This window comes from Thalassophryne amazonica, chromosome 8 (genome assembly GCF_902500255.1).
Source record: "Thalassophryne amazonica chromosome 8, fThaAma1.1, whole genome shotgun sequence".
NCBI classification, from domain to species: domain Eukaryota; kingdom Metazoa; phylum Chordata; class Actinopteri; order Batrachoidiformes; family Batrachoididae; genus Thalassophryne; species Thalassophryne amazonica.
In genome coordinates, this window is record NC_047110.1 from 69,079,449 (window position 1) to 69,105,191 (window position 25,743).

At 40.0% G+C, this 25,743-nt stretch overlaps 2 protein-coding genes across 2 annotated transcripts; both read right to left on the bottom strand.

The window, feature by feature from the left end:
- Positions 1–260: 260 nt before the first annotated feature.
- On the bottom strand, positions 261–8,220 carry cfap161 (cilia and flagella associated protein 161). Its single transcript, XM_034176569.1, has 8 exons — positions 8,151–8,220; positions 7,233–7,321; positions 6,934–7,151; positions 6,770–6,851; positions 4,407–4,442; positions 4,090–4,212; positions 1,835–1,908; positions 261–681 (listed from the first exon to the last, which is right to left on the bottom strand). The coding sequence occupies exons 3-8, from the start codon at positions 7,098–7,100 to the stop codon at positions 543–545; spliced, it is 621 nt and encodes a 206-aa protein (XP_034032460.1). The 5' UTR covers positions 7,101–7,151; positions 7,233–7,321; positions 8,151–8,220; the 3' UTR covers positions 261–542.
- Positions 8,221–10,319: 2,099 nt separating this feature from the next.
- cers3b (ceramide synthase 3b) lies at positions 10,320–25,443 on the bottom strand. Its single transcript, XM_034176568.1, has 13 exons — positions 25,165–25,443; positions 24,946–25,038; positions 24,666–24,708; positions 20,143–20,340; positions 19,889–20,006; positions 19,401–19,519; positions 19,256–19,313; positions 18,906–18,956; positions 18,648–18,740; positions 18,322–18,450; positions 11,083–11,189; positions 10,849–11,002; positions 10,320–10,734 (listed from the first exon to the last, which is right to left on the bottom strand). The coding sequence occupies exons 4-13, from the start codon at positions 20,313–20,315 to the stop codon at positions 10,615–10,617; spliced, it is 1,122 nt and encodes a 373-aa protein (XP_034032459.1). The 5' UTR covers positions 20,316–20,340; positions 24,666–24,708; positions 24,946–25,038; positions 25,165–25,443; the 3' UTR covers positions 10,320–10,614.
- Positions 25,444–25,743: the final 300 nt, after the last annotated feature.

Sequence of the window (25,743 nt, forward strand, 5' to 3'; positions counted from 1 at the left end):
TCGCTCAGGGACACTTAAAAAGTTAGCTGCACTCAGGAGCAGGTTTAATACTATTTTGAACGGGACCATTTGCACTCAATGTAGTGATAGCAGTCCAAACTTTACTATGTGGAACTGTTGATCAGTGATAAATTCACAAATATCTACTGTGTTTGCACAGAATATTCTTTATTTAACCAGGTATCATGCTAGCCAATGCTTTGTAAAGTTGTCTTTCAACATATTTCAAATTAAACACACATTTGGAAGCTCTCCAGTCCTACAACAGTCTAATATAGTGACCACTGAGCAATAACACTGAGTTGGTAAATCAAGGGCACCACAATGGTTGTAATGATGGTCTGACAAATAGTACTTTCACACCCTCTGGTGGTACAACAGTTGGAGTCCAGTGTGAAATATTTCTGATGTGCACATGATAAATAAATCTGTTACCATCACAAAAACAACACAAACATTTTAATTACACTTTTTCCTAGATGATATTATTAATGCAAAACTTCCAACCATACTGGTCCAATTACAGTCAATTTTGTTCAATTTTATATGCCAGCATTTGCCTGGAGGAGCACCCCTGCAGGGTCAGACGTGCACACAATCCAGTGGTTGTTGTTCTGTTCAGCTTTGTGGGAGTCCAAGAAGGTGTGAGCTGTCACTTCATATTCATTCCCATATCTGGTCCTGCAGGGACACAATAATTACCTACAGAGCAGCAGTTTGATTTATGTAATCAATTATCTGGCTGCCACATTGGAGGTCTTCAAATTTTAAGAACTGTAATGAGGTGGGCTTAGAACTAAATGTACAACATAACTCCCTCAACAAGTATTAATTCACAATTTCTATACCTTTCTGAATGGAGGTATTTTTGTCAATAAATTATTTCAGACTTCATAAGCTCATCGGAAAGACTTTAAAATAAGATTCCATGAACTGACATTCATTAATATGTAATAAGTATTAACTAACAGTGAATTAAGTGAACTGCTTTTTGAAAATATTTCTAAATGGTATTCACTATCTTTATAAATTATTAAGTTATGTATAAATTAATACTTTAGTTAACATAAGCACCAGTAATAAATTATTGATAAACACAATTAATGCTTAACTCACTGTTAGTTAATGCTTAGTACAGCATGAAGTAATGTCAATTAATGTACAATTACTGTAAAGTTTTACCAGCTCATTATTAAGATAAAAGCCATATTGCCTTGGAGATGAATGAGTAGAAATACAGTAGGTTTGTTTTCAGCAGATACCTAAATTTGGGTGTAATCTTCTATCAACGCAGTCACTTTCACATATCAGCAAGCCAACTCACACAACCATATTGGTTAGAATTTTCAAGGAGTGGTGGCCAAGCGGTTACACAGTAAAATCACCAGTGTTAAATTAACACTGACAGTGAACATATGGCCCCACTCTGACCAGAGTAGGACCATATGTAAACTGGCAGTGTTAATTTGACACTGTCAGTGTTAGGGTTTTTTGTTGTTAGTTTTTTTTTCCAGTGCAGAAGGTTCCCAATTCAACCCCCGCCCCTGCCCATTCTCCCTGTAATGTGGAGTTGTGTCAGGAAGGGCATCCAGTGTAAAATGTGTGCCAATTCAACCAACATGCAAATCCACCTTGGGTCTGTTGTGGCGACCCCAAATGAAAAACAAGGGAGAAGCCAAAGGGAGTTACTATTTGTGCATCACAAATTCTCTGTTGGACCTTCAAGTTGACAGCGAGCATGATTCTGCAATCTTTTGTTGTAACACCTAAAAATTGTGAGTAACCTGACATGTATCCTTGTTGGTTTGCTTTTAAAAAATGTAATGGAAAATACCAAATGATATGACTATCCAAAACAGCAAGAGCCTGGTTTGTCTTGCAGTGCACGATCACCACTTTCACATTAGCCTGTAAAAAAACAACAAAACAAAACATAAACAACAACTCACTGATGCTTGCATTAAAATGATTAAAGCAACAGGAATGCATACAAAATAAACAAACAATACATGGTAAATATGATGGTCAGTTACTGATTTAAATAGCAAAATACAGTGCATCTGGAACGTATTCACAGCGCTTCACTTTTTCCACATTTTTTGCTACAGCCTTATTCCAAAATGGAGTAAATTAATTTTATTTTACCTTACCTACCTTAGTTTTGTTGTTGCAAATTTATTAAAAGTATGAAACTAAGAAATCACATCATAAGTATTCATACCATTTGCTCAGTCTTTGTTGATGCACCTTTGGCGGTGATTACAGCCTCAAGTCTTCTTGAATATGATGCCACAAGCTGGTGCATCTATCTTTGGGTAGTTTTGCCCATTCCTCTTGGCAGCACCTCTCAAGCTCCATCAGGTCGGATGGGGAGCATTTGTGCACAGACGTTTTCACATCTCTCCAGAGATGTTTAATTGGATTCAGGTCTGGGCTCTGGCTGGGCCACTCAAGTGCATTCACAAAGATGCCCTGAAGTCACGCCTTTGAAATCTTGACTGTGTGCTTAGAGTCATTATCTTGCTGAAAGATGTCTTTTTGGAAAGTTCTCCTCTCTCCACATAGGAATGGTGGAGCTCTGACAGAGTGACCATCATGTTTTTGGTCACCTCCCTGACTAAAGCCCTTCCCCCAATCGCTCAATTTTAGACGGGCGGCTAGTTCTAGAAAGAGTCCTGGTGGAGCCGATCTTTCATTTATGGACGATGGAGGCCCATGCTGCCATATGGGACCTTCAAAGCAGCAGAAATGTTTCTGTATCCTTCTCCAGATTTGTGCTTCGAGACAATCCTGTCTCAGAGGTCTACTGACAATTCCTTTGACTTCATGCTTGGTTTGTGCTCTGACGTGCACTGTCAACTGTGGGACCTTATATGTAGACAGGTGTGTGCCTTTCCACTCAAGACTGATATCCACATAAGCAAGAACTGATTAAATTTTCAAAGTGATAGGTGAGAGGGCAAAGTCAGGAAAAATCTTTGAAAACTGGAAAAATCCCTATCTTTAACACTGAATGAATTTTCAGAAATTCACACCTCTGTCACAAAAGCTAAAATTTATTTCATATTTGAGAGCTTTATGTAGGATGGTATCCTTTATCAACTGATCAAGTTTGATCTGGATCTGATCCAGATTTCAGATTTTGTGGCCATTTAAATTTAGCATTGAAAACCCCATTTAATGTATATTTTACATTATATCTTAATCAAACGTGCCCCAATCACTCTCATATTTGAAAGTGAGGTGCAGACTGGCACTCACTATCGCCTGACAAGGTTTGATCCTGATCTGATCCGGACTGTGCATTTTGTGAACATTTAAATTTAATATTGAAAGGCCTTTTTGGTGTACATTTTGCATTATATCTCAATCAAAAGTGTGTCAGTCACTCTCATTTTCCTGTTATGGATTTATTTACATAACCAAAATTGGACAGAGGTTCCAATTTTATGCCTGTCTGTCTATCTTACAGTTATCAGTCAGAAACCAAGTGCCAGTAAGCAAGTGTGCATAGCAGAGATAACCAATGTTCTGTGAAAATTATCTGGAAAAAAAATCAGAAAACAAAAAAGTAAAAAAAAAAAGAAAAAAAAAAGTCAACACTACAAAAAAAAAAAAAAAAAAAAACTTTGATTCAAGTGCATGAACTAAACACATACTCCTGACATTTGATCACATCTAATTTAGTTTATAAAACATCACTTCTAACAGGGCTTTGACCTTTCAATTTTTTTCCAAGGTAAACATTTGTGGAATTAGAAACTAGTGTTGGTGGAGGTTTGCACTCTATGAGCATGGTGCTCTAGTTTTTAAAACAAATTTGCAAAAAAAAAAAAAAACTTTTCACATTATCATGGGGTAGTTTTGTGTAGAAATTTGAGGGGAAAAGTTCATTTCTCCTATTTTGGAATAAGGCTGTAACATAAAATATGGAAAAAGTGAAGCGCTGTGAATACTTTCTGGATGCACTATATAACTGATATTGTTGACAGGAAAGAAACAGGAAGCGTATTATAATAATAATAATGATATAATATTTATTTATTTACTTACTTACTTATATACAGCACTTTCAAATTACAGACTTACAGGAACAGGCTGACCCTCATATTCAAGTCTTTCCTGGGGGTCAAAGTGCACAATCTTCCACCATGATGTAAAGGAAGCATCATTATCTAAATTTACTTCCTGCAGGCGGGACTTCTTTGCACACTTCAAACAAAGTTGAAATAATTTTAGACCAACAAGCTACTGTAAAAAACAGCTTCATTTTAAACATAATTTCTGTAGTTTATGTTTAGCTTGAGTATGAATATACAGTAAGATTTCTGTAGAAGCATAATTATGTGTGTATCATCACACTTGCTTATGTTAAATAATTAACGTTCATATTCACTTTGACCTACCTTTTGAAAAGTCCGCAGGTCACTAGTCATGCAAAGCTGGAGAGAAAGAATACTGACAGGTGAGACAAATCAGATGTAATTTATTTGAGTGATGCAGAGTTGTTGATACACATAATGCAAATGGATGCTGTTTAAAAATCACTATAACTGGCCAGCTGTTATGTGTCGACGCGGGTTGAGGAGCGGACCTGCGTCAGACGGAACCCAGCGCTACAAATAACCAGAAAAGCGGTTCCAAAAACAATATATTTATTTCACCCGCTGGTGCATGAAAAGTGTAAAAACAGAAATAGCGTCCCTCTGATGGAGTGAAGGCTGGCACGCTCTCCAGCGCCCAAAAGGGTCGAAGCCTGGCGCTCCTGGACCCACTACCACCGCCAAACACCCCCCAGGTGGACACGACAAACCGACTCTCTGCGAAGCATAGAAGAGGTGAGGTAAGTTAGCAGTTACAACTAATATCCTTCAAAAGACACACTATCAGCAACACATGCAGGTCTGTATTTTAAGCTTTATGCAAATGAGCAGCTTCTCACAACAGGTGGAGGACCACTTGTCCGCATGCCACAGCAGTGAGAAGCGAGCTGCAAAATCCTCATCACAATTCAAGTATACTGCGTAACAAAATACCAAATTACTATCAACAATTAGTCAAACACTTAATCACCTTTGATGTGTGCTGACAGCATGTGTCCCTCACCCTTCCTTGCTTCACGGGCTCGATGTGTCAAACCCAGGCGCGGTCCTCAGCGTCTCACAAACGAACATCACAAGGTCGAGTTCCCGGCAGTTCTGCTTGAATCACACATGACTTAAATGCAGAACGCCATCCAATTATCTGCTTCAGCTGAAAGTCTTTAAGGCTGCACGTGAGCACCATTCACAGGTGCTGCACATGATGTTGATGAGGGTGAAGGACTCTTCAGCCAGCACCTTCTCCACAGACAAATCAGTTTTCATGCCACCTGGAGAGCAAAGAAAAGAAAAGAACACCAAAATGTCCAGCCACACCCCCCAACACACAACACCAGCCATGCTATCACGCCAAAAAAGATGAATATACTGTAGTTTGTAGTCTATTAACATAATACAGCTCGCAGAAATATATATTTCATTCAAGAAATTCTTATTTTGTGGGTCATCATAACCATGTAACCTCACGAGTAATGTGGAGGAGGTAATTCGAGAGTTGGGATACCAATAGACTCCTTTCCATTCTGGGTGTGTTTACCCATGATTCCCAGTGCACTGCCATGTCACAAGGCAGAGAACGTAAACATAATGTCAGTGCCGGTGAACCCTAAAGCGCCAGTTAGCGCTAACATGAGATGATGGTTAATTAATGCATAGTGTTTGGGTGTACAAACCATGTCAATGCAGACAATTTTTGTTGATAATTCTGAAATGAATAAAGCAATATATGATTCAACAATAAAATGAACACGAGCTCAAATAAGGGTAAAATTTGGCAATCTGACTCTCCATTTACATTGCATTTTGAGGACCCTGATTATTGTTGGGGTTTTTTTCCTTCACTCACCTGTGATCATCAGAAGCATCTGCACAAATAATTTAGTGTGCTTAAATAACTTTACAAATATAGTGTGAAATTTAATTCCATTGTTGATCTGGTGTTTTGATTTTGCTATTTCTGTGACAATCAAGACCAGCTTCTACCTCATGAAGATCGATGCCATCAATTGCGTTCAGCTTCTCATTGTAGCGAGCAAATGTAGCTTCATCTAAAGAATCTCGATAGTGTGCATGAGGCATCAGGAGGAGAATACAGTGTTTTTAAAAGACATTTCAAACGTTATCCAACAGAATGCCATTGTGCTGTGTATCATGGGTAAAAAAAAGACAGATAGAAAGAGGTCTATGGAGACCTGGGTTTAATTACTGGCCATGCTACATGTTTGTGTCCATGGACAAGACATTTCATCTGCCTGTACACCCAGCGATAAATTGGTACCAGCCTTGGCTGGGGAAGTACCTGTGATGAAGTGGTGTCCCATATAGGGGGAGTCGTAGACTCTCATCACTTTATGCAATGGTATCTGGGGATAATTATCGGCACCAATGGTCCAATAAGTTGAATTGAAACAAATTCAATTGCAGAACAATCCAATGATTTACAAATAGGAGCAAGGACAACAATTTATACTTCAGAATAATTTGTTTCTTTGTTAAAATTCACCACGTTACTTTCTGCGTAATTAGTGGGAACCATGACCCAAATATGTATCATGATATGTATTGAATCGCAGCAGGCATATCATGACATATATCGTGGAGCTAGTGTATCATTACACCCCTAATGTGAAGATTTATCATTGTTATCCTTGTGTGTTGAGATCACTCACTCCTCCAGCAAAGCCACTTGTACTTTTGAGGGCAAAGCTTTGCTCATAATGTAGAGTTGATCCTTCAGGGCTGCCATCAACACTGAAGTCACAAAGATACACATTTGCAGGTGTTACTGGGTTTGCTGGTGGTACTTTGTGTGAATGCAGGTGTGTGTATGTACCTGGTAATAACAAAGGCTGTGCGTGTGAACGGCTGGACATTTCTTCCTGCTGTGATTTCACATGGTGCTTTAATGACAGGTGTAGGAGGCGCCGTTAAACTGTCGATGTCTGCGTTGATGCTGATTGCACTGCTATCTCTGTTTGTTCCTCCCATGTTCACCAGCATTACAACATCCCCAAAGTGCAACCTGCCGTCCTCTGCCACAGAGAGATTCACCTTCGCACATGAGACAATACCAAACATCATCCCCTTCAACAACAGATTAACAATAATTGTTTATTTGGTGCATCAAATTACCTGTCTCAAAATGTTCTGTTTGAGGTAGTCTACCTTCTGTATAGAGAGCTCACCCTTCTCTCTTTTCTCCAAAACTCTTTTATTTCATTCTGAGGAAAATTTAACAAGAGAATGGCAGAGAAAGCTGTATTTTCACATTATTTTTTTAAAACATCCAGGCCAAAAAAGTAAAACAAATATAAAGAATCTCCCATACATTCTACAACTCCAAAAACAAAACAAAACAAAACAAAAATATCAATGCCATTTTAAAGTGCATATCTGGATCACATGATCTGATTGATGTCAATCAATCAGACAGTGGTGGGCACACTTCCGATAATCTGATAACAGATAATTATCGAAGATAATGTTTTCATTATCGGATTATCTTTTTAGATAAATTTAAAAACCATCATCGGACTAATTATCTTCCGATGAATTACCGTCCGATAACTTTTAGAACGATAACATACTAAACTAAGCTGAACAATGAAAAACATTTTTAAAACTGTTAAAGCTGTTGAGACCTACCTGTTAAAAGTTTCCTAATAAGCATGTTGTTCTATCCTCTGCAATCAGAAACCACTCTATTGTCTCAAATTTTAACCACTCATTTAGCATTTAGGGTGTTCATTTTTACACTGTAGGTAGCATAGCTTGTCATTTTAGGTCCATTTCCAAGAACAGTGGGCAAATTAAAAAAAAAAAAAGAACTGTGGACAGGCAGCTGCCCGTGGTGTGTAAAATCAACATTTTCTCTTACAAATGTGCCAGTCAGTGCTTCCAAAAGATTATGCTTTGAAAACTACACCAATAATCTGCAAAATGTATTCACCATATGTCAAAATCCAAATTATTTAGCCAGCAGCGACCCAATGCCTTATTAAACTTTTAAATACAGTTATTAGCTATACATATATTTATGTTGAAACAGACCTCTTTGAAGAACTGCTCCTCGGATTTTCCAGTTCGCTCGTAAGGGCGATAGGTTCTCTCATAAGCCATGTTAGCTGAAACCAGCCCCAAAAAATATGTTGTAATGAGATAACGATATATAAGTTACCAGTGTTCGACGCATACAGAATAACTTGAAACACGGCGTGTTGGTGTAACTATGGCAACCGTGGCTCTAGGCTCCTCTCACGAGGGCGGAACTGTATCAGCGACCATCTTAGTACACCCAAACGCTGCTGTACGGGTGTACTATTCACCACCGCCACGGTTAACTACGCCTTTCTGCCACCAGAGTGCGCTGTGGTTCACAGAAGACGGCGTTCTCTTCTTTCTTTTTACAATAAATGCAAGCATTCAAATTGCTTTTTAGTTTAAATTATATGGTATTTGATGAAGAACTATGCCTTTTTCTATTGAGAATTAATCTTGCCTATCAAGTGTTCTATGCTGTTTGTGGTGCGTCAAGGTTGTTGTTTCATGATGCCTGTTCAACTTTGTTTAAATAAATAACCTTGTTCAAAAAAAATGACACGTTCAAAATTTTAAAAGAAAAAGTTTTTTTTTTATCTGACCTCTATATATAAAGACGAAAGTGTGTGTGTCTGAATGAGAGATGGTTATATAAATTTACAATTTTGATCTTATCTTGGGTCACTGGGCTCCACATGGGCATTGCATTTCAAATACTTTTATTGCGCATGAGTTATGAAGTAGAAGATGCACATTTTTTGCTGTTTACTAAATATGGTTTTCTTAATTGTGTAAATATATTTACTTACATATATTTTTAAATATACTTGTATATTCCTTTTTTAGAGTGTATGGCATAGGCCTTGGTGATGGAGTATTACTTTATCAATGCCAAAAACAATTTTGTATTCCACCAATAGTGTGCCATGAAGGACCAAGACTGTCATGATTCACATTTTGACTCCTATTGTGTCTGCTTCCTGTCTTTGTTATTTTTATAGTTACTCTTGTGTTATTACATTGGCCAAAACTACTGCACAGCTTTTGACATAACTGTCACCACAGATAGATATTAGGCCATGGAAGACTCCATTCAATTTTGGAGGTGGCCTGCATCCAGATCCAGATTCTGAATAAAAAATTCACTTTATACAGGCTTTGAAGGACTTCTTTTGGTTATTAAACTTATTCAGTGTTTTGAACAAATCTGCTACCTAGCCCTGAGACGGACTGCTTTCACAAACTGAATTTTGGCTACTAAACCTTGCCTGGCTCTGCGTTTCATATTTTGTGACTCTCCCCTCAGAGAACCCGAGGATAGTTTTGGTCTGATTATTATGAATCAAACCTGAGCCTTACCCTCATAGAAGCTGAGGCTAATTTGGACTGAATTTTGTGTGCCTGAACCAATCCAGTGTATTTAACCAATCTTCCTGCCTTTGTGTGCCGCTGAAGCTTTATTATTATTATTTGGATGACAAAACCTATTCAGACCTATTCAAACTGTAAAGCCATTTGGGCACCTTTTGGGTGCTGTAAAGGGCTATATAAATAAATGTTGATTGACTGATTCTGCACTGTGGTTCTCTACACTGGGGTCATTGCTGTGATTCAATGCAGTGACAATGCAGGTTTTCCTTACAACCAATTGCCTCAGCAGGTCTTATTCATAATGAGCTCTTCCTCTCGACTTAACATTCTCATCATCATTTGAGGTGATTGGTGGCAAGGAAAGCCTGCAACATTATGACCCTTCATGCCCCTCCCTATGACATAGGAGCTCTTAGCAATCAGTGACCGATATATGAATTCAAGATTTGACAGCTCTGTGCCCACTTCACAATCGATAAATGTAGATAGATCTAGACCCTGTTTTTACAGAGTGGTGTTTGAAAAGAAGAGCTAGATGATCAAGATTATGCTAGTACACGAGGAACAAGTTCCTTATTTTTTCCAGACATTTTTTCAACACACCCACTTTTCCCCTCCTGAAACATCTTCCACATTTATGTCTTGTATGATACAGCCATGACCTTTTACTTAGCCCAGCATGCACCACACAATACAATGCACAATTAGCTTGTTGTCTGTGCACATTCACAATTAAAATTATCCATATGAGTTGTCATTTCACTGCACTACATCTATTTTTCAAGCAGATGCCCTCATAGGTACTGCAGCTCATAGCCAATAAAGCTGGGTTGAATATTGACCAGTACACAATCTTACATGGTTATAAAAACATAAATTTCCCTGTGCTTTGGTTACATTACGACTATGCCCACACATGCAAATACACCCCAACAACCATACAAGCACATGATCACACCCAAGCAATTTTCATCACTTCCTTCAACAGCTTGACAAAATCTAAAAACATCACAGCCAGGTATATATATATATTTAAAATAATATTATCAACTTAAGTTGATTTGATGCTTATTTGTCTTTTTCTAGATTTGACTGTCTTTACAGGTTAGTATCCGTTGACCAGGTCTCGGGTTCCAGAACCATTTATGTGATTTGGTCTGTGGTTTCTCTCCTTTACTGAGTCACTGTCATCCTCCTCCTTGTCGCTCCGGTCATCTCCTTCCAGCTGCAGGATGAAGTGGTGGGAATGAGAGCGACTCAAAGCAACAAAGAGACATGTCACCTACAGAAAGAAGTGTTCTCAAACATCTCTTTCACCGCTATGTATTTGTATACACACCTTGCTGAAGATGAACTTGTAAACCATTCTCAATATGAGAACAGCCCAGTAAATATGGAGCATCTGTAAAACCAACAGCATGGAGTTGAAGAAGTAGTAGCCAAAGAAGGGCTTGAACTGCTCCACTGGGTACACCCATGTACAGTGGATGAGCCTGCAGAAGACGTACATGGGAAAACTTCACTAAAACACACCAAACATTGTGCAGAAGCTGCACCTATTCCACATCCTTACCAGAAAGGGAAAATGATGAGTCTGGTCACCATAAAGACAACCGTAAACACCACAAAAATGGTGTTAGCAGCCTGGTCCCACTTGGCGTAGTTTAAAACCTTTCCAGCCTGTGACAGGATGAAATAAAAACATGGAGAAGCATCAGCTAGGTTCCTTGCACTGAATCATTAAATGTGATAATGTACTTGAAGTTTAATGTGGACCTTTTTAAGTTTGCTAACATAAGAACGAGATAATACAAGATACTTCTTTTTCTTTTGGTTGCTCCCATTTGAGGTCGCCACAGCAGACTGTCTGTGTCGTTATCATCCTGTCCTCTGCATCTTCCTCTGTCACACCAACCACCTGCATGTCCTCTCTCAGCACATCCATGAACCTCCTCTTTGGTCTCCCTCTTCTCCTCCTGCCTGGTGGCTCCATCCTCAGCATCCTTCTCCCTATATACCCTAGGTCCCTCCTCTGCACATGTCCAAACCATCTCAATCTCACCTCTCAGATTTTGTCTCCTACCTGTGCTGTCCCTCTGATATGGTCCTAATCCTGTCAGTCTGCTCGGTGTACACACTTGTGACATATAGAGACTGTTTAATTGTGCAATAATAACAATGTTCATAGTGTGCAATATAATGTGGAATTAACAGTGTGCTCACACATGTGCAATGATGCTTTTTTAAATACATAACACACATGTCAAAGTCTGTTTAATTGCTCAACACTTTACATTTTCACTTTTATGGCCACATATGGTCATTTTGATAATATTGTTAGTTAGACATAATGTTATTGAACTTACTGGAACTACTAGCTAATTGTGAAGTCTGTGAAGACGTCATTGAAGCAAGAATTTCATTGCACTCCGTACAACGTACTCTGTACATGTGAGAATAAAGCTCTGAATGTTCAATCTTGTCACTCCCAAAGAAAATATCAGGAAAATATCAGTATCCAGCAACCTGTCCATCACCATTGCTGTGTTGATTCAGTACAATCTGCTTCTACAGAAACATATCTATGAGGCAAGCTCAATAAGAAAAACTGAATTTAATTGATATTTACTTTAAAAATTAAACCAAACATCAAGTCTCAGATGAATTAAATGCTGAAGTCGTGGGACTCTTCCTGATTTCTGAGTGTTACAAACGTAATTGCATCAGCCAATCCATGTAGGGGAGGGAGGAGTTGTAACTTCTGGACACCTCCAGAGGACATCATGTGATCATTCCTCTCTATGGGTGTACATGATAACTCAAACTAAAAAGAAGTTGATGTGGCAAAAAAAAAAAAAAAAAACCGTAGTGAGATGGTTTTTGGGTCAAGGACACAGATCTGTACATATTACTGGATAGCTCATTGGCCCTCACACTCCGTACAATCCGCTGAAGCAAACTGGCGGCCATCTTACCACTCACAGTTTATGCGAACCACACAGACAGCTTATTAGAACGTCAACAATTTCAAGTAATAACTGAGCTGATTCTCTCATTTACTTATTTTTGTTCTTCGGATAATGTAAGATTGATCCCTTCTAATCTATGCTTGTCATGATTTTTCTTTAAGAAAAATAAATTTGATTTATTTTCTTTCTTTCTTTTATTACTTTGACACTTTCTTCCCTTCTGTTGTCACTTACTCATATCTCACTGGGACAAATACTCAATTCTAAAAATTCTCATTCTTTAATCAAAGTTTATACAGGCTTTGTGGAATCATCAGCAAGCTATATATTATATATATATATATATATATATATATATATATATATATATATATACACACACACACACACACACAGTAGTGTTCAGAATAATAGTAGTGCTATGTGACTAAAAAGATTAATCCAGGTTTTGAGTATATTTCTTATTGTTACATGGGAAACAAGGTACCAGTAGATTCAATAGATTCTCACAAATCCAACAAGACCAAGCATTCATGATATGCACACTCTTAAGGCTATGAAATTGGGCTATTAGTAAAAAAAGTAGAAAAGAGGGTGTTCACAATAATAGTAGCATCTGCTGTTGACGCTACAAACTCAAAACTATTATGTTCAAACTGCTTTTTTAGCAATCCTGTGAATCACTAAACTAGTACCGTATTTTCTGCACCATAAGGCGCACCGGATTATAAAGCGCGCCCTCAATTAGCGGGTACTTAACCATGACAAAAGGCGCACGGTAAAACATATAGTCTACAAAAAAAAAAAAAAAAAAAGGTCATGGAAGCAAAACGGTGAGTGTATTTTAACTTTTTAACAACTTTGAACTATTCAACAATATGGTACTCACATTATTTTTTTATTATGGTTCTGTCACAAATCCATCGAAGTCCTCATCTTCTGTGTCTGAATTGAACAGCTGGGCAATTTCGCCATCAAACACGCCAGGTTCCCGCTCATCTTCCCTCTCATCGCTGTCGTTTTTGCCTTCAGCTGAATGGTGACTGTAGAGACGCTTCTCCCGGCTGTTCTTTGTTCAATGACCCATTGCTCGAGTTGGTCTTCTAGCTGTGGCCAACTTTGTTTCCGCGGAAACTCCGTTTGGTCTTTTTAACTTGGCGCAGTTCATTTTCTTGTTTCCTCTCGCAGCTGCTCTATTCCCATGAACAACCGCGTAACTGATAGCCTGCAGTTTGAATTGTGCCTCGTAAGCATGTCTCTTCGCTGACGCCATTTTCGGGGGTCCTTAGACAAACAAATGTTTTGCAGGATACCTGTAATATACGGTAACTACCGGAGGAGAGGCGGAGGTAAGTGTACGCACCACGGACTCACGGACTCTTCTCTGATTGGTTTATCGCTGGCAGGGTACGTACTCTACGCTACCAGCGTACGTACTTTACGTATTACGTAATGTTCTCCGATTGGTTTATCGCTGGCAGGGTACATACTCTACGCTACCAGCGTACGTACTTTACGTATTACGTAATGTTCTCCGATTGGTTTATCGCTGCCAGGGTACGTACTCTACGCTGCCAGCGTACGTACTTTACGTATTACGTCCCTGTGTCAGCGGGAAATGGTCCGATATTCCGACGGTCAAAGACAACGTCGGTCGTTTATACAGATTTTGGAATTCAGTGCGCACATAAGGCGCACCGGATTATAGGGCGCACGGCCGATTTTTGTGAAAATTTAAGGCTTTTAGGTGCGCCTTATGGTGCGGAAAATACGGTATTTAGTTGTATAACCACAGTTTTTCATGATTTCTTCACATCTGCGAGGCATTAATGTTGTTGGTTTGGAACCAAGATTTTGCTTGTTTATTAGTGTGCTTGGGGTCACTGTCTTGTTGAAACACCCATTTCAAGGGCATGTCCTCTTCAGCATAAGGCAACATGACCTCTTCAAGTATTTTGACATATCCAAACTGATCCATGATACCTGGTATGCGATATATAGGCCCAACACCATAGAAACATATCATGCCCATATCATGATGCTTGCACCACCATGCGTCACTGTCATCACTGTGAACTGTGGCTTGAATTCAGAGTTTGGGGGTCGTCTCACAAACTGTCTGCGGCCCTTGGACCCAAAAAGAACAATTTTACTCTCATCAGTCCACAAAATATTCCTCCATTTCTCTTTAGGCCAGTTGATGTGTTCTTTGGCAAATTGTAACCTCTTCTGCACGTCTTTTATTTAACAGAGGGACTTTGCGGGGGATTCTTGCAAATAAATTAGCTTCACACAGGCATCTTCTAACTGTCACAGCACTTACAGGTAACTCCAGACTGTCTTTGATCATCCTGGAGCTGATCAATGGGTGAGCCTTTGCCATTCTGGTTATTCTTCTGTCCATTTTGATGGTTGTTTTCCATTTTCTTCCACGCGTCTCTGTTTTTTTTTTTTGTCCATTTTAAAGCATTGGAGATCATTGTAGATGAACAGCCTATAATTTTTTGCACCTGCGTATACGTTTTCCCCTCTCCAATCAACTTTTTAATCAAACTACGCTGTTCTTCTGAACAATGTCTTGAACATCCCATTTTCCTCAGGCTTTCAAAGAGAAAAGCATGTTCAACAGGTGCTGCCTTCATCCTTAAATAGGGGCCACCTGATTCACACCTGTTTGTTCCACAAAATTGACGAACTCACTGAATGAATGCCACACTACTATTATTGTGAACACCCCCCTTTCTACTTTTTTTTTTTACTAATAGCCCAATTTCATAGCCTTAAGAGTGTGCATATCATGAATGCTTGGTCTTGTTGGATTTGTGAGAATCTACTGAATCTACTGGTACCTTGTTTCCCATGTAACAATAAGAAATATACTCAAAACCTGGATTAATCTTTTTAGTCACATAGCACTACTATTATTCTGAACACTACTGTGTGTGTGTGTGTGTGTGTGTGTGTGTGTGTGTGTGTGTGTGTGTGTGTGTGTGTGTGTGTGTGTGTGTGTGTGTGTGTGTGTGTGTGTGTGTGTGTGTGTGTGTGTGTGTGTGTGTGTGTGTGTGTGTGTGTGTTGGTACCATATCATGAACAAAAGTGGATAGATAACAAAAGTCATGATGGATAATACAAAAATACAACACCAATTGGTGTTTGCAGCCCTTTGTTACACCTCGTTCAAAGTGGCTCACAGTGTTGCTCAAGTTTTCCAGTCAACCCATTTATCGTTTTCATGCCCAGCTTCCTGTGCTCATCGGTGCACTCATGGGTGTGTTGATATTAAAATGATGTGTGGTCAGGAGCAGTGTTTGTGTGTTATTATGAGGCAACACAAAGTGAGTGCACCATTGACTAGCAACAACCAGGGACAAGTCAAATGCAAAAGTTTTCAACTATTTATACAACGCAATATTCAGAAATGTTTTATGGTCGCATTATTAATGGATAGTACCTGTACACACAGGAATGTGCATTTGTGCACTATACTACAAGGAAACTTAATTATAAACAAAATTAAAATGAAATAATTGTAAATACTAATTGAAAATAAAATAACATCACCTTACTGCTTCAGCTTTAGCGTCTGCTCTCATACATGATCCACTTTGACACTCCTCCTCACTAATAATTTAATTTTAATTTCTTTATTAAAACACCCAAAATTGGGAAAAATAACATCCACACAAACTAGAGTAAAAGGCAACAATAAAAACGTACAGTAAACAATAGAGTGAGTAGATTGACAAGAGTAAACTCAGCATTTAACATTGAGATTCAATGGATAATTTCCTAAAATTATAAAAAACAATCCAATGGCTTATCGCCCAGCCCAGTCTCATGCATTTGTTCGTGCTCCCGGCACAAAATGAGTCAAATTTTTGTGACGGGGCTTTTTTTTATCTCAATATTACTAACCCAACTCCAAACCCCAACCCTAACCTTAACCATAACCTAATGGTACTCCTTCTCCTCACCCTAACCACCCCCGACCTCCCCGCTTCACTTTTCGCTTTTCGTCACAATATCACGAACCAACAGATTATTGTATATTTCATGCTCCTGAATCATGACTTTCTGTGAGACTGCAACATAAATTCATCAAGTAGTGTGCTCTTAATGATCTCGCTATTTAAAATATAATATGAAAGAATTCTAGACTGGATTTGTTGAACTGAAGAGCCAATAGAAGGCTCTATGATAAAAGCTATATGTACAGTAGGTATTCTTTCTTATAACATCAACCACTGTAGGAATTTGAAGTGTGTTTAACAAATGTAAATGATGGTGCCTTTTACTTAGGCCCATAACATTATTTATTTTTATTATTTAAATTAGGCTACCCTCCCGAGGCAGATTTTAATGAAGCAGCATCAGATCTACACAGTTGGATGCAATCCATAGCACACTACACTGTGGGACAACAAACACTTTTCCATTGATATAATTTTACAGACGTATGTAAACCCAATAAACCCCTCACTTGAGTCCTCCATCAAAATAGCAATGTGCCAAGTTCCGATCACTCTTAACAGGAATGACAGTGTGGTTGGTTTATTTCATGTTCCGCCCAAAAAGCATGATTAATAAAGTGAGTAAATGCAACCCCTTTGAGACCTGTGCCGTTCTTTTCAGATTACACACTGTCTAAACAGTAAAAGTGGATTTAGACATGTCCTACACATACTTGTCCTAACAGCTTTAGACCGTGCGCCAACAGTAAGTCTCTTCGGCTTCCTATTTGTTTCACTCGGGTCGCCACAGATCCAAGGTGGATCCGCATGTTGACTTGGCAGAAGTTTTACACCGGATGCACTTCCTGGCTGAACTCCACATTACAGGGAGAATGGACAGGGGCGCTTTTGAAACGGGAACCTTCCGAGTAGGACCCACATACAGACTAAATGGGAAAGAAGACAAAATTCCCACCAATTTTCTTTTACATTATTACTTCATTAGCATTGGTATGCACTTCCAGTGTCCTTTTATTTTGTTAAAGTTTAACAAGTTGCTAGTTGTCATTTAAATTGGACCTCTTATTTTTAAATTTACATATATTGAAAGGGAAAAAATGCTGTGTGTACATGCAGAATAGTGTATGTTTTGCACATGTATTTTTCAACATTCTGAGTTGTCAATATAAAGCTGTTTTAAGTTTCTGTGTAGGCTCTCAGTTGTCCAGGTGGTTTCCATAGTAGAGAAGCTTGAATCTTTGACTGGACTGGGTTGCTTGACGCGAGGACGCTTCACTTCTAATCGCAGAAGCTTCCTCAGCTAAATTTCTTGCTCTGGTAATGTGACTTCTGTCTTGACTCTTGGAGAGAAGAACAAACAGAAGCCAGCAAAAGCTGGAGTTTTAAACTTAACAAGACCCCTCCTACTGAGAGGCAGACTGTATTGGCAGTGACTAACAATTGCTCTAATTAGCACCTATTGTACTCTAGTTAGCACCCTCCTAATGACAGGGTAGCTGTCCCTCCTAACGATGGGACTGACACCTCTCCTTTAGAAGGACTTCAGCGGTTGTACCTCGTCATCTGATGGTTAATAATCTCATTTATCCATTTGATCGCTTTGGGTGAAGAGAGTCTGTCTCAGAGAGCGGCTGAGCTCCGAAATGACGCATGCGCAGTGGAGGCAGGGCAGACCAATTTTTAGGGGTGGGCCGTTCGGTCTGCGACATCGGCAACAGATTTAAAATATTTTAGTCAGGATTATTTATTTATTTATTTTCCTGGACAATAATGAAAAGACATGACATCACACTCCACAAATGCTGCACCAGCCTCTTGTATGACAACTGATCATTTGCGGTGGACATGCACAGGTGTAAGACCAGAACTGACCTCCAGCAGTACGTCAGCAGAATCGTGAATCGCCATCACAAGAGTTCCAATGCGGATGTAGTTTGAAATCCAGGAGAAAGTCAGAAGTGTGACAGTAGCTACATGGTGAATCACCTGCTCTTTGAAATCCTTCATAAATACACAAAACACACGAGCATGCATTGTACATGATAGAACAAACAGATCACTCCCCAAACTTATTGCAGATTCTCAAAGATGTGGCAAGAGTATAACTCCTGGCAAAAGTAACGTGAGTGCACACGGTATAATGGTAGATTTGTTTGAACACCTGCAGTGCGGCACAATCATTTTATCTGTGCGCTCACCTTCCGTTTGACATCAAATGTCAGTCTGAAGACCAGAGAAAGGTAGAAGCCCATTTCCAAGAGGTAATACCAATACTGAGATGGCAGCATGGACTGCACAGAAAGACGCACATGCGCGCACACACACACACACACACACACACACACACACACACACACACACACACACACACACACACACACACACACACACACACGCACGCTGTAAGCATGTCACCACATGGTAACCTCAATATCTGTAATAAATGCAACTCTTACCTGTTTAGGGAAATCTGCCCAGATCTCTCTGAGATTATAAAGCCAAGGTTTCTTAAAAAGAAAAATAGAGGAGCAGAATGTGAGGGGTTTGAACAAGCTTGAAAAACATTGTCACCATACTGCTGTATGTGTGTCTGCTGTGTCAACATTAGTGTGAGGAAAAAGTCTGAAGCAAAGAAAAGATGAGATAATGAGAAAGACAAGTTGGTTCAGAACACCACAGATTAAAATAGTACATTCACACAGTATGGAACAAAAAAGGCAGTGAAAGATGTGAAAAAAAAACAAAAAAAAAAAGGAGAAAAAAAAAATAATGAAATGAATAAAAAAAGAAGACCAAAAACACTTACATCATAGAGTGCTAGGACTCCACCCACAAATGCAAAAGAATAGAACGCACATCTCCAACTGTGGACAGTAACAAAATAACATCACACATCTGCACATTCACATTTGTGGACAAATCACAGAACACACACATAAACAGACTCATACCTGGCCTCACAGAATCTCTTGCGAAGCCCTGGGCGATCCTGGTTCCTCCTCCTCCTGAACCAGACCTCAACTCTCCTTTCTGTCCAGCTAGTCTTCTTACACAGAGAACGCACCTCTGTCTAGGAAAAAACAGGAAGGATTGACTGGTTATACTGGTGAATCCTCCAACTGGCGTACCCGTGCCTTCTATAAAATACTTACACCTACCTATAAAATACTCAAATCTCCCAAAATTTCCCATATAATTTCCTGTATTGTCTATTGTGTAGGTAGCATGGCCCACGCAGAGGGTCACCCCTTTGAGTCTGGTCTGCTTGAGGTTTCTTCCTCAAATCATCAGAGGGAGTTTTTTCCTTACCACTGTCGCCTGTGTGCTTACTCTTGGGGTTGGTAAGGTTAGACCATACTAGTGTGAAGCGCCTTGAGGCAACTTTGTTGTGATTTGGTGCTATATAAATGAAATAAATTGAAAATGAAATTGAAAATACCTGCGATGGAACTCGTGTGTGGTAGCAGAAGAAGTTTTCGAGGATGAGGTTGGGCTCTGCAGTGAGTCGCACCTTATCCCTGACTCCAAAAACATTAGCAAGCGGTGTGGCCAGACACCTGCACCAGCGCACAAGCAGCAGGCGAACAGAAAATCATTGAGTATAAAACCTCCAAGAAGCTTGTACAGCATAATACCAGTGTGCGCGCACACACACACACACACACACACACACACACGTACGTCCAACCGCACCTCTCAAAAATGTATCTGATGAAAAGCAGGCACAGGGCGCAGGGCACAACAGCGTAAAGCTGAGAGACTTTGGCGTAGACACGACCGTCTTTGTCCTCCAGGTCAGACCAGGACACGTTTTCCGGCAGCCACAAACTTTCCCACCAAAGCCATTCACTGATTGTGTGCCACATACTGCAGAGAAGCAACAGAATAGACCTTCAGAAAAATAAACAGTGCCAAACATTTTTCATATTTAGATTACATGTTTTTAAAGGTGCAATACTTAAACTCAGCTGTTGTCTAACTTCTTTAGATGAATATATGTAACACTTTTACATTTCATCAAAAATTCTAGGTTCTATATAAGATTTAAAACAAAAAGATTACTTTTATCTTTTAAAATCAATCATATTTGTAATTGTCATGACAATCTCTCAGTGGTGAGGAAGATGGTCTCTTGGTTGATTCCTGGATGGGATGGTGCTGGACACAGATGACTGAACAGGCCTAGTCTTGATGCTAAACATGGTTGCTGCTGGAAGCTTCTGCCGGTCAGGATCTTGGTCTCTCTCTCTCTCTCCTTCGTCTTTCTCCTCTTCTCCTCTGTGTTGTTCATCTGCATTTTTTGAAGACTTTTACTCCTGTGTGGATCGTTGCTCTCCAGCTGGCTCGGTTCCTCACATGTTCTTCCCAGGTCTCCCAGTCAGTGGAGCAACTCTTGAAGTTGTGCTTCAGGAGCTCCTTGTAGCATTTCCTCTGTGCTCCTCTTGACCATTTTACTTCGCTCAGCTTGGAGAAGAAGATCTGTTTGGGAAGTCAACTGTCATCCATTTTAAAGAGGTGACCCACCCACTGAAGCTGGTTCTTGATGAAGATACACTCTATGCTGTGAAGCTCAGCTTCAGCCAGGACACTGATGTTGGTATGGTAGTCTTTCCACCTGATGTGGCGGGTACTCCTCGTGTAGCATTGCTGGAATTGCTTGACAGTCTTCAAGTGGTGACATATTTGTAATCATAACATGTGGCCACATAGATATTTTGCTGTATCTTAGGGCCCCTTCACACATATAGTACGAATGTGGTTGAATTGCGCATAAAGCAGGAATCACATGCAATACGTGTAAAATCGTAGCTGCCTCCAAGGCCTAGCGCAGCTGTTGCTACAACCATTTGCGCACACCAGCGGCTGAAAAACAGAGTGTGCACTATGAGAGCCCATCAAACCCTCTCACAGCAGGTGTTGGACAAATTCCAGGTGACACACGCACATCTAACAGTGTTCGTTTGTGTGGCCATTTGTGCTATTAGCACGAAAACAGTCAGCAGACGTCACATTCTAGCTGGATGTGAAATTTGTCTAAGTGCCCCACGAGTGTGGCTTTGCAAACAGACACAGAGACACGCTGGTGTGTGCACTGAACTGCCAGGGGTGTGTCCGCCAACAGGAGCAGCTGTGGAGATCTCTGGTTCTGGACGTCCCAGCTGGAGAACATGTACGGTGTTTGGATGGACATGAACTAACAACTGTTCACTGTGACACGCGTGTCTGCTTGCTGTCCTCATGTGGACATACATAAAAACATATATCGCTGTCGCAATGGGCTGCAGCGAGTGAGTGCACGTCATGCACACTGACAGGCTACTCCAGGTGAAACAGACTGTCAGATCATAACACGCAGCGGGAGATCTGAATATCACATCACCCACGTGAGCTCTGTTCCACATGACGTGGTGTCTGTCCTGCAGTCCGCTGTCCACAAGACACGTGTGTCGGGCAGGACACATGCGCGGGCCCGGCTGGACACGCCACCAGCAGATGTGGACATGATAAGAGCGCCCTGCTTCTCATTCATGTCATTTCATGAATGTACGTCTGTGACCACGGGTCATCTACAGAGGGATCATACTTGTATTGTCTGCTTGATAAGAGGGATTCAATAAAATGTGGTGTTTTTATATGGTGTATGGTTGTGTTTTTTTTTTAAATACGTCCATGTCCTTCTTGATATCAGACATTTTCCAGCACCTTTTACAGGACAGCGATGGGAGCTCAGTAGTAATGTTTCTGGCTGGCAATCAGAGCTGCGCGATGTGGTTAGACATGCTGAAGCTGCTCGCACTGTGCTCCCATGTGCACAAGACCGTCGCAGCCTGTATTTTTTTTCACACCAGCTGCTCGCACTGTGTTCCCGCTTGCATGAAACCATTGCAGTGGCATCATTCATGCCTGCCTGTCGGCTCGATGTTTTTATGGTTCGCTCATAAGAGCTGTTCTGCCGTGATTCACCCTGATTTGTACTTATTCGTACTATGTGTGAAGGGGCCCTCACAGGCTATAAGTCACTTTTTAAAAAGTTGCTTAGATGGTCTTGTAGCTTATATTTCAAAGCGACTTATGCATCAAAAAATACTGCATTGTCATCAATGACCAAAAGAAGGAACCACCTGCATGCACTACAAGCTGCTACTGTATTTTTCATGACCATGATGTTGAACAATCTTTGTTTTCACGTCATTTGAGAGTTGTTTAGAGGCTCCCATGTTGCCATGCATTAGAAAAGATGCAAAGAGCGGAAACATTTGCAAATGGCAAATGGCCATGATTGGATTCACCTGTGTAAGGAGGTCAAGGGTCAATGAGTTTACCAAACCAATTTTGTGTTCCAATAATTAGTGCTAAATGTATTCAAATCAATAAAATAACAAGGGTGCCCAAATTTATGCTTAAATAATTATTTCACACTTTCTGTAAATACTGGAACTTTCATTTCACTTCTCAAATATCAGTGTGTTTGTCTGCTACATGATATATTTAACTGAAATTTCTGATCCAGACAAAAAACGATTTATAAAGTAAAATCATGAAAATTATCAGAGGTGCCCAAACGTTTGCATAAAACTGTACATCTAGTCAATTATGCCTATAATATTACTGTATTTTCCAGACTATAATTTGCATTTTTTATTTTTTGCTGGTCCCATGACTGATCTGACAGAGAAACTGTGATTTACAGAAGATAGCAGTAATACACCATTAAGCTGGATGCCAACCACCATAAAACAAGAAGCAGAAGTATAAGATCTGAGACCTATATAAGACCTATAAGATTGTGACATTTTGTCAGCTCTCAAGTCTTGGCTGGTCTCCATTGTTATCTGTTATTTGCGTTTACACCAAGCTTGCACTGTGACTGTATTGTCCAAGTGAAAAATATGTCAATATCCGCAGTCAGTGATGCAACCCAATGGAGAGTCAATTGAGAGTCTATTACGCCCCACAGGATCAAGTTGAGGGTGAGTTGAGAGGTGAGAGTTTATCAAGACCGATTATGAGACCCTTGTTTCTGTTAAGTGGTCGGACAAATTGTGCGAGTGTTTTAGTTGAATACAATCACACACCTGTTGGAGGCCGATGGAGAATGATGGTGACCAAGAGGGATCTTTTTTCCAACCATGGAGACCCCATTGTGACCAGCCTGCAATCCCAGTGGGAGTCAGTGAAAGTGATGGTGAGCAGAGGCCATTTTTCGATCGCAACTCAGTCGTGGATTCGGTGTAAATGGGGTATTACAGGCCATATAGGCCTGATTCGTGGATTGCTGCAGAGATGGTTGTCCTTCTGGAAGGTTCTCCTCTCTCCACAGAGGAATGCTTGAGCTCTGACAGAGTGATCATCAAGTCCCCCAATCACATAGTTTAGATGAGCAGCCAGCTCTGGGAAGAGCCCTGGTGGATCCAAACATCTTCCGTTTACAGATGATGAGGCCACTGTGCTCATTGCAACCTTCAAAGCAGAAGAAATATTTCTGTACCATTCCCCAGATTTGTGCCTTGAGAAAATCCTGTCTCGGAGGTCTACAGACAATTCCTTTGACTTCATGCTTGTTTTGTGCTCTGACATGCACCGCCAACTGTGGGACCTTATATGTAGACAGGTGTGTGCCTTTCCAAATCATGTCCAAACATGATTACCCCAAGTGGACTCCAATTAAGCTGTAGAAACATCTCAAGGATGATCAGTGGAAATAGGATGCACCTGAGCTCAATTTTGAGCTTCATGCAAAGGCTCATGCTTATGTACATGTGATTTCTTAGTTTTTTAAATTTTTAATCAATTTGCAAAAATAAAAAAAAAATCTTTTATTTTGTCATTATGGGGTGTTGTGTGTAGAATTTTGACAAAAAAAAATAACCCTTTCATCCATTTTGGAACAAAGCTGTAACATAAAATGTGGAAAGAGTGAAGCGCTGTGAATATTTTCTGGATGCACGGTACAGTATCAAAGGGCAGGGGAGTTGTCAGTCGGAGAGAATCAATTGAAGGAGGCAACGAGTAGAGAGAAGTAAAGTCCTTCCTCTTGTGTACTCTGCTGATAACACAGTATAGATAACTGTATCATGTTATAAGTGTGTATTTTGACAAATCAAACTGTTTTAATCATCTCCTGATTACACTGTGTATTACAGAGCGTCAAAATAAGAGTGTCTCTGAATTCAAAGTTAGTTAATAAGTCAGCATGGAAAAACGAGTACACATACCTGCAGGCAGCGTTGCCTTGACAAGTTCCAACAGAGGAGGGTTCTGTGGAAGAGACCAGATATAATCAGGTGAAATGCAATAAAATACTGTGCAAAACCACTTAACTCAAAATACTGTGAATATCTGTTACATATCATCTAACAGAATACATACAGAACAGTCATGTGAACACATGCCCGTGTTGTCAGTTGTCCACCAGTCCTAATATGGAAAACGTGTATCCTGGTTGAGGTCCCAATAAACATAGAAAAACAAGAACACACACACACACACACTCACCTTCAGTGTGCTGGTGCAGTGTGTTTTCCAGGGCAAGTGAGAACCTCACAGTTCAGGTATCGCACCTTTTCCCAACTGTTTCAGCAAACCATTCTTCAGAGACAGTGGAATAGGTGTAAAGAAAGTCAAATGTTTACTCGTGACCTAATCGGCATAATGAATCTCATTAAAGTGAGGCTCTCGATAACGTAGTGTTTGAGCATGTGTGTGGTCACTCACCTGGTTACAAAGAATGAGATCTTCCCTCTTTTAGTGTTTTCGCTTGCTCTGGCGATCACACCCTGCAGTTGTTCAGACCAGTACGAAAGATCAGTAGCCTCTCGCTGTCCTTGGAGAAATTCAACAATGTATTCAGGAAGAGGCAGCAGCCACCAGAGTACCGGATTGTTGTGTCCTTACCTGAAAACTTCCCTGGGACTGCTGGGAAGACCCCACAAGGTGTCATTCATTGATGGGACATGGTAGGAGGAGCTAATGCAGGTTATGGATAAATAGAAAAAGAAGGAACTCACACACAAACACGCACGCACACACACACACGCGCACACAGAGTGTTATCAATAGTGTGAGTTATAAAATCAGTTTGAAATAATTCTTACCCTTTTTATATTCAATGAAGCAGATTATTATGATATAAATATACATTTACAATCTCATGATACAAAATTAAGAAAAGCCACTTTTTGTTATTTTGGGGGGAAAATGCAACTATAAGCTTGCAGAGAAAGCAAAAGCAGTAGCTCATAGCAGCTACAGAGGTAATTAATTCTCTTTCATATTGTTAAATAGTGCACTCTG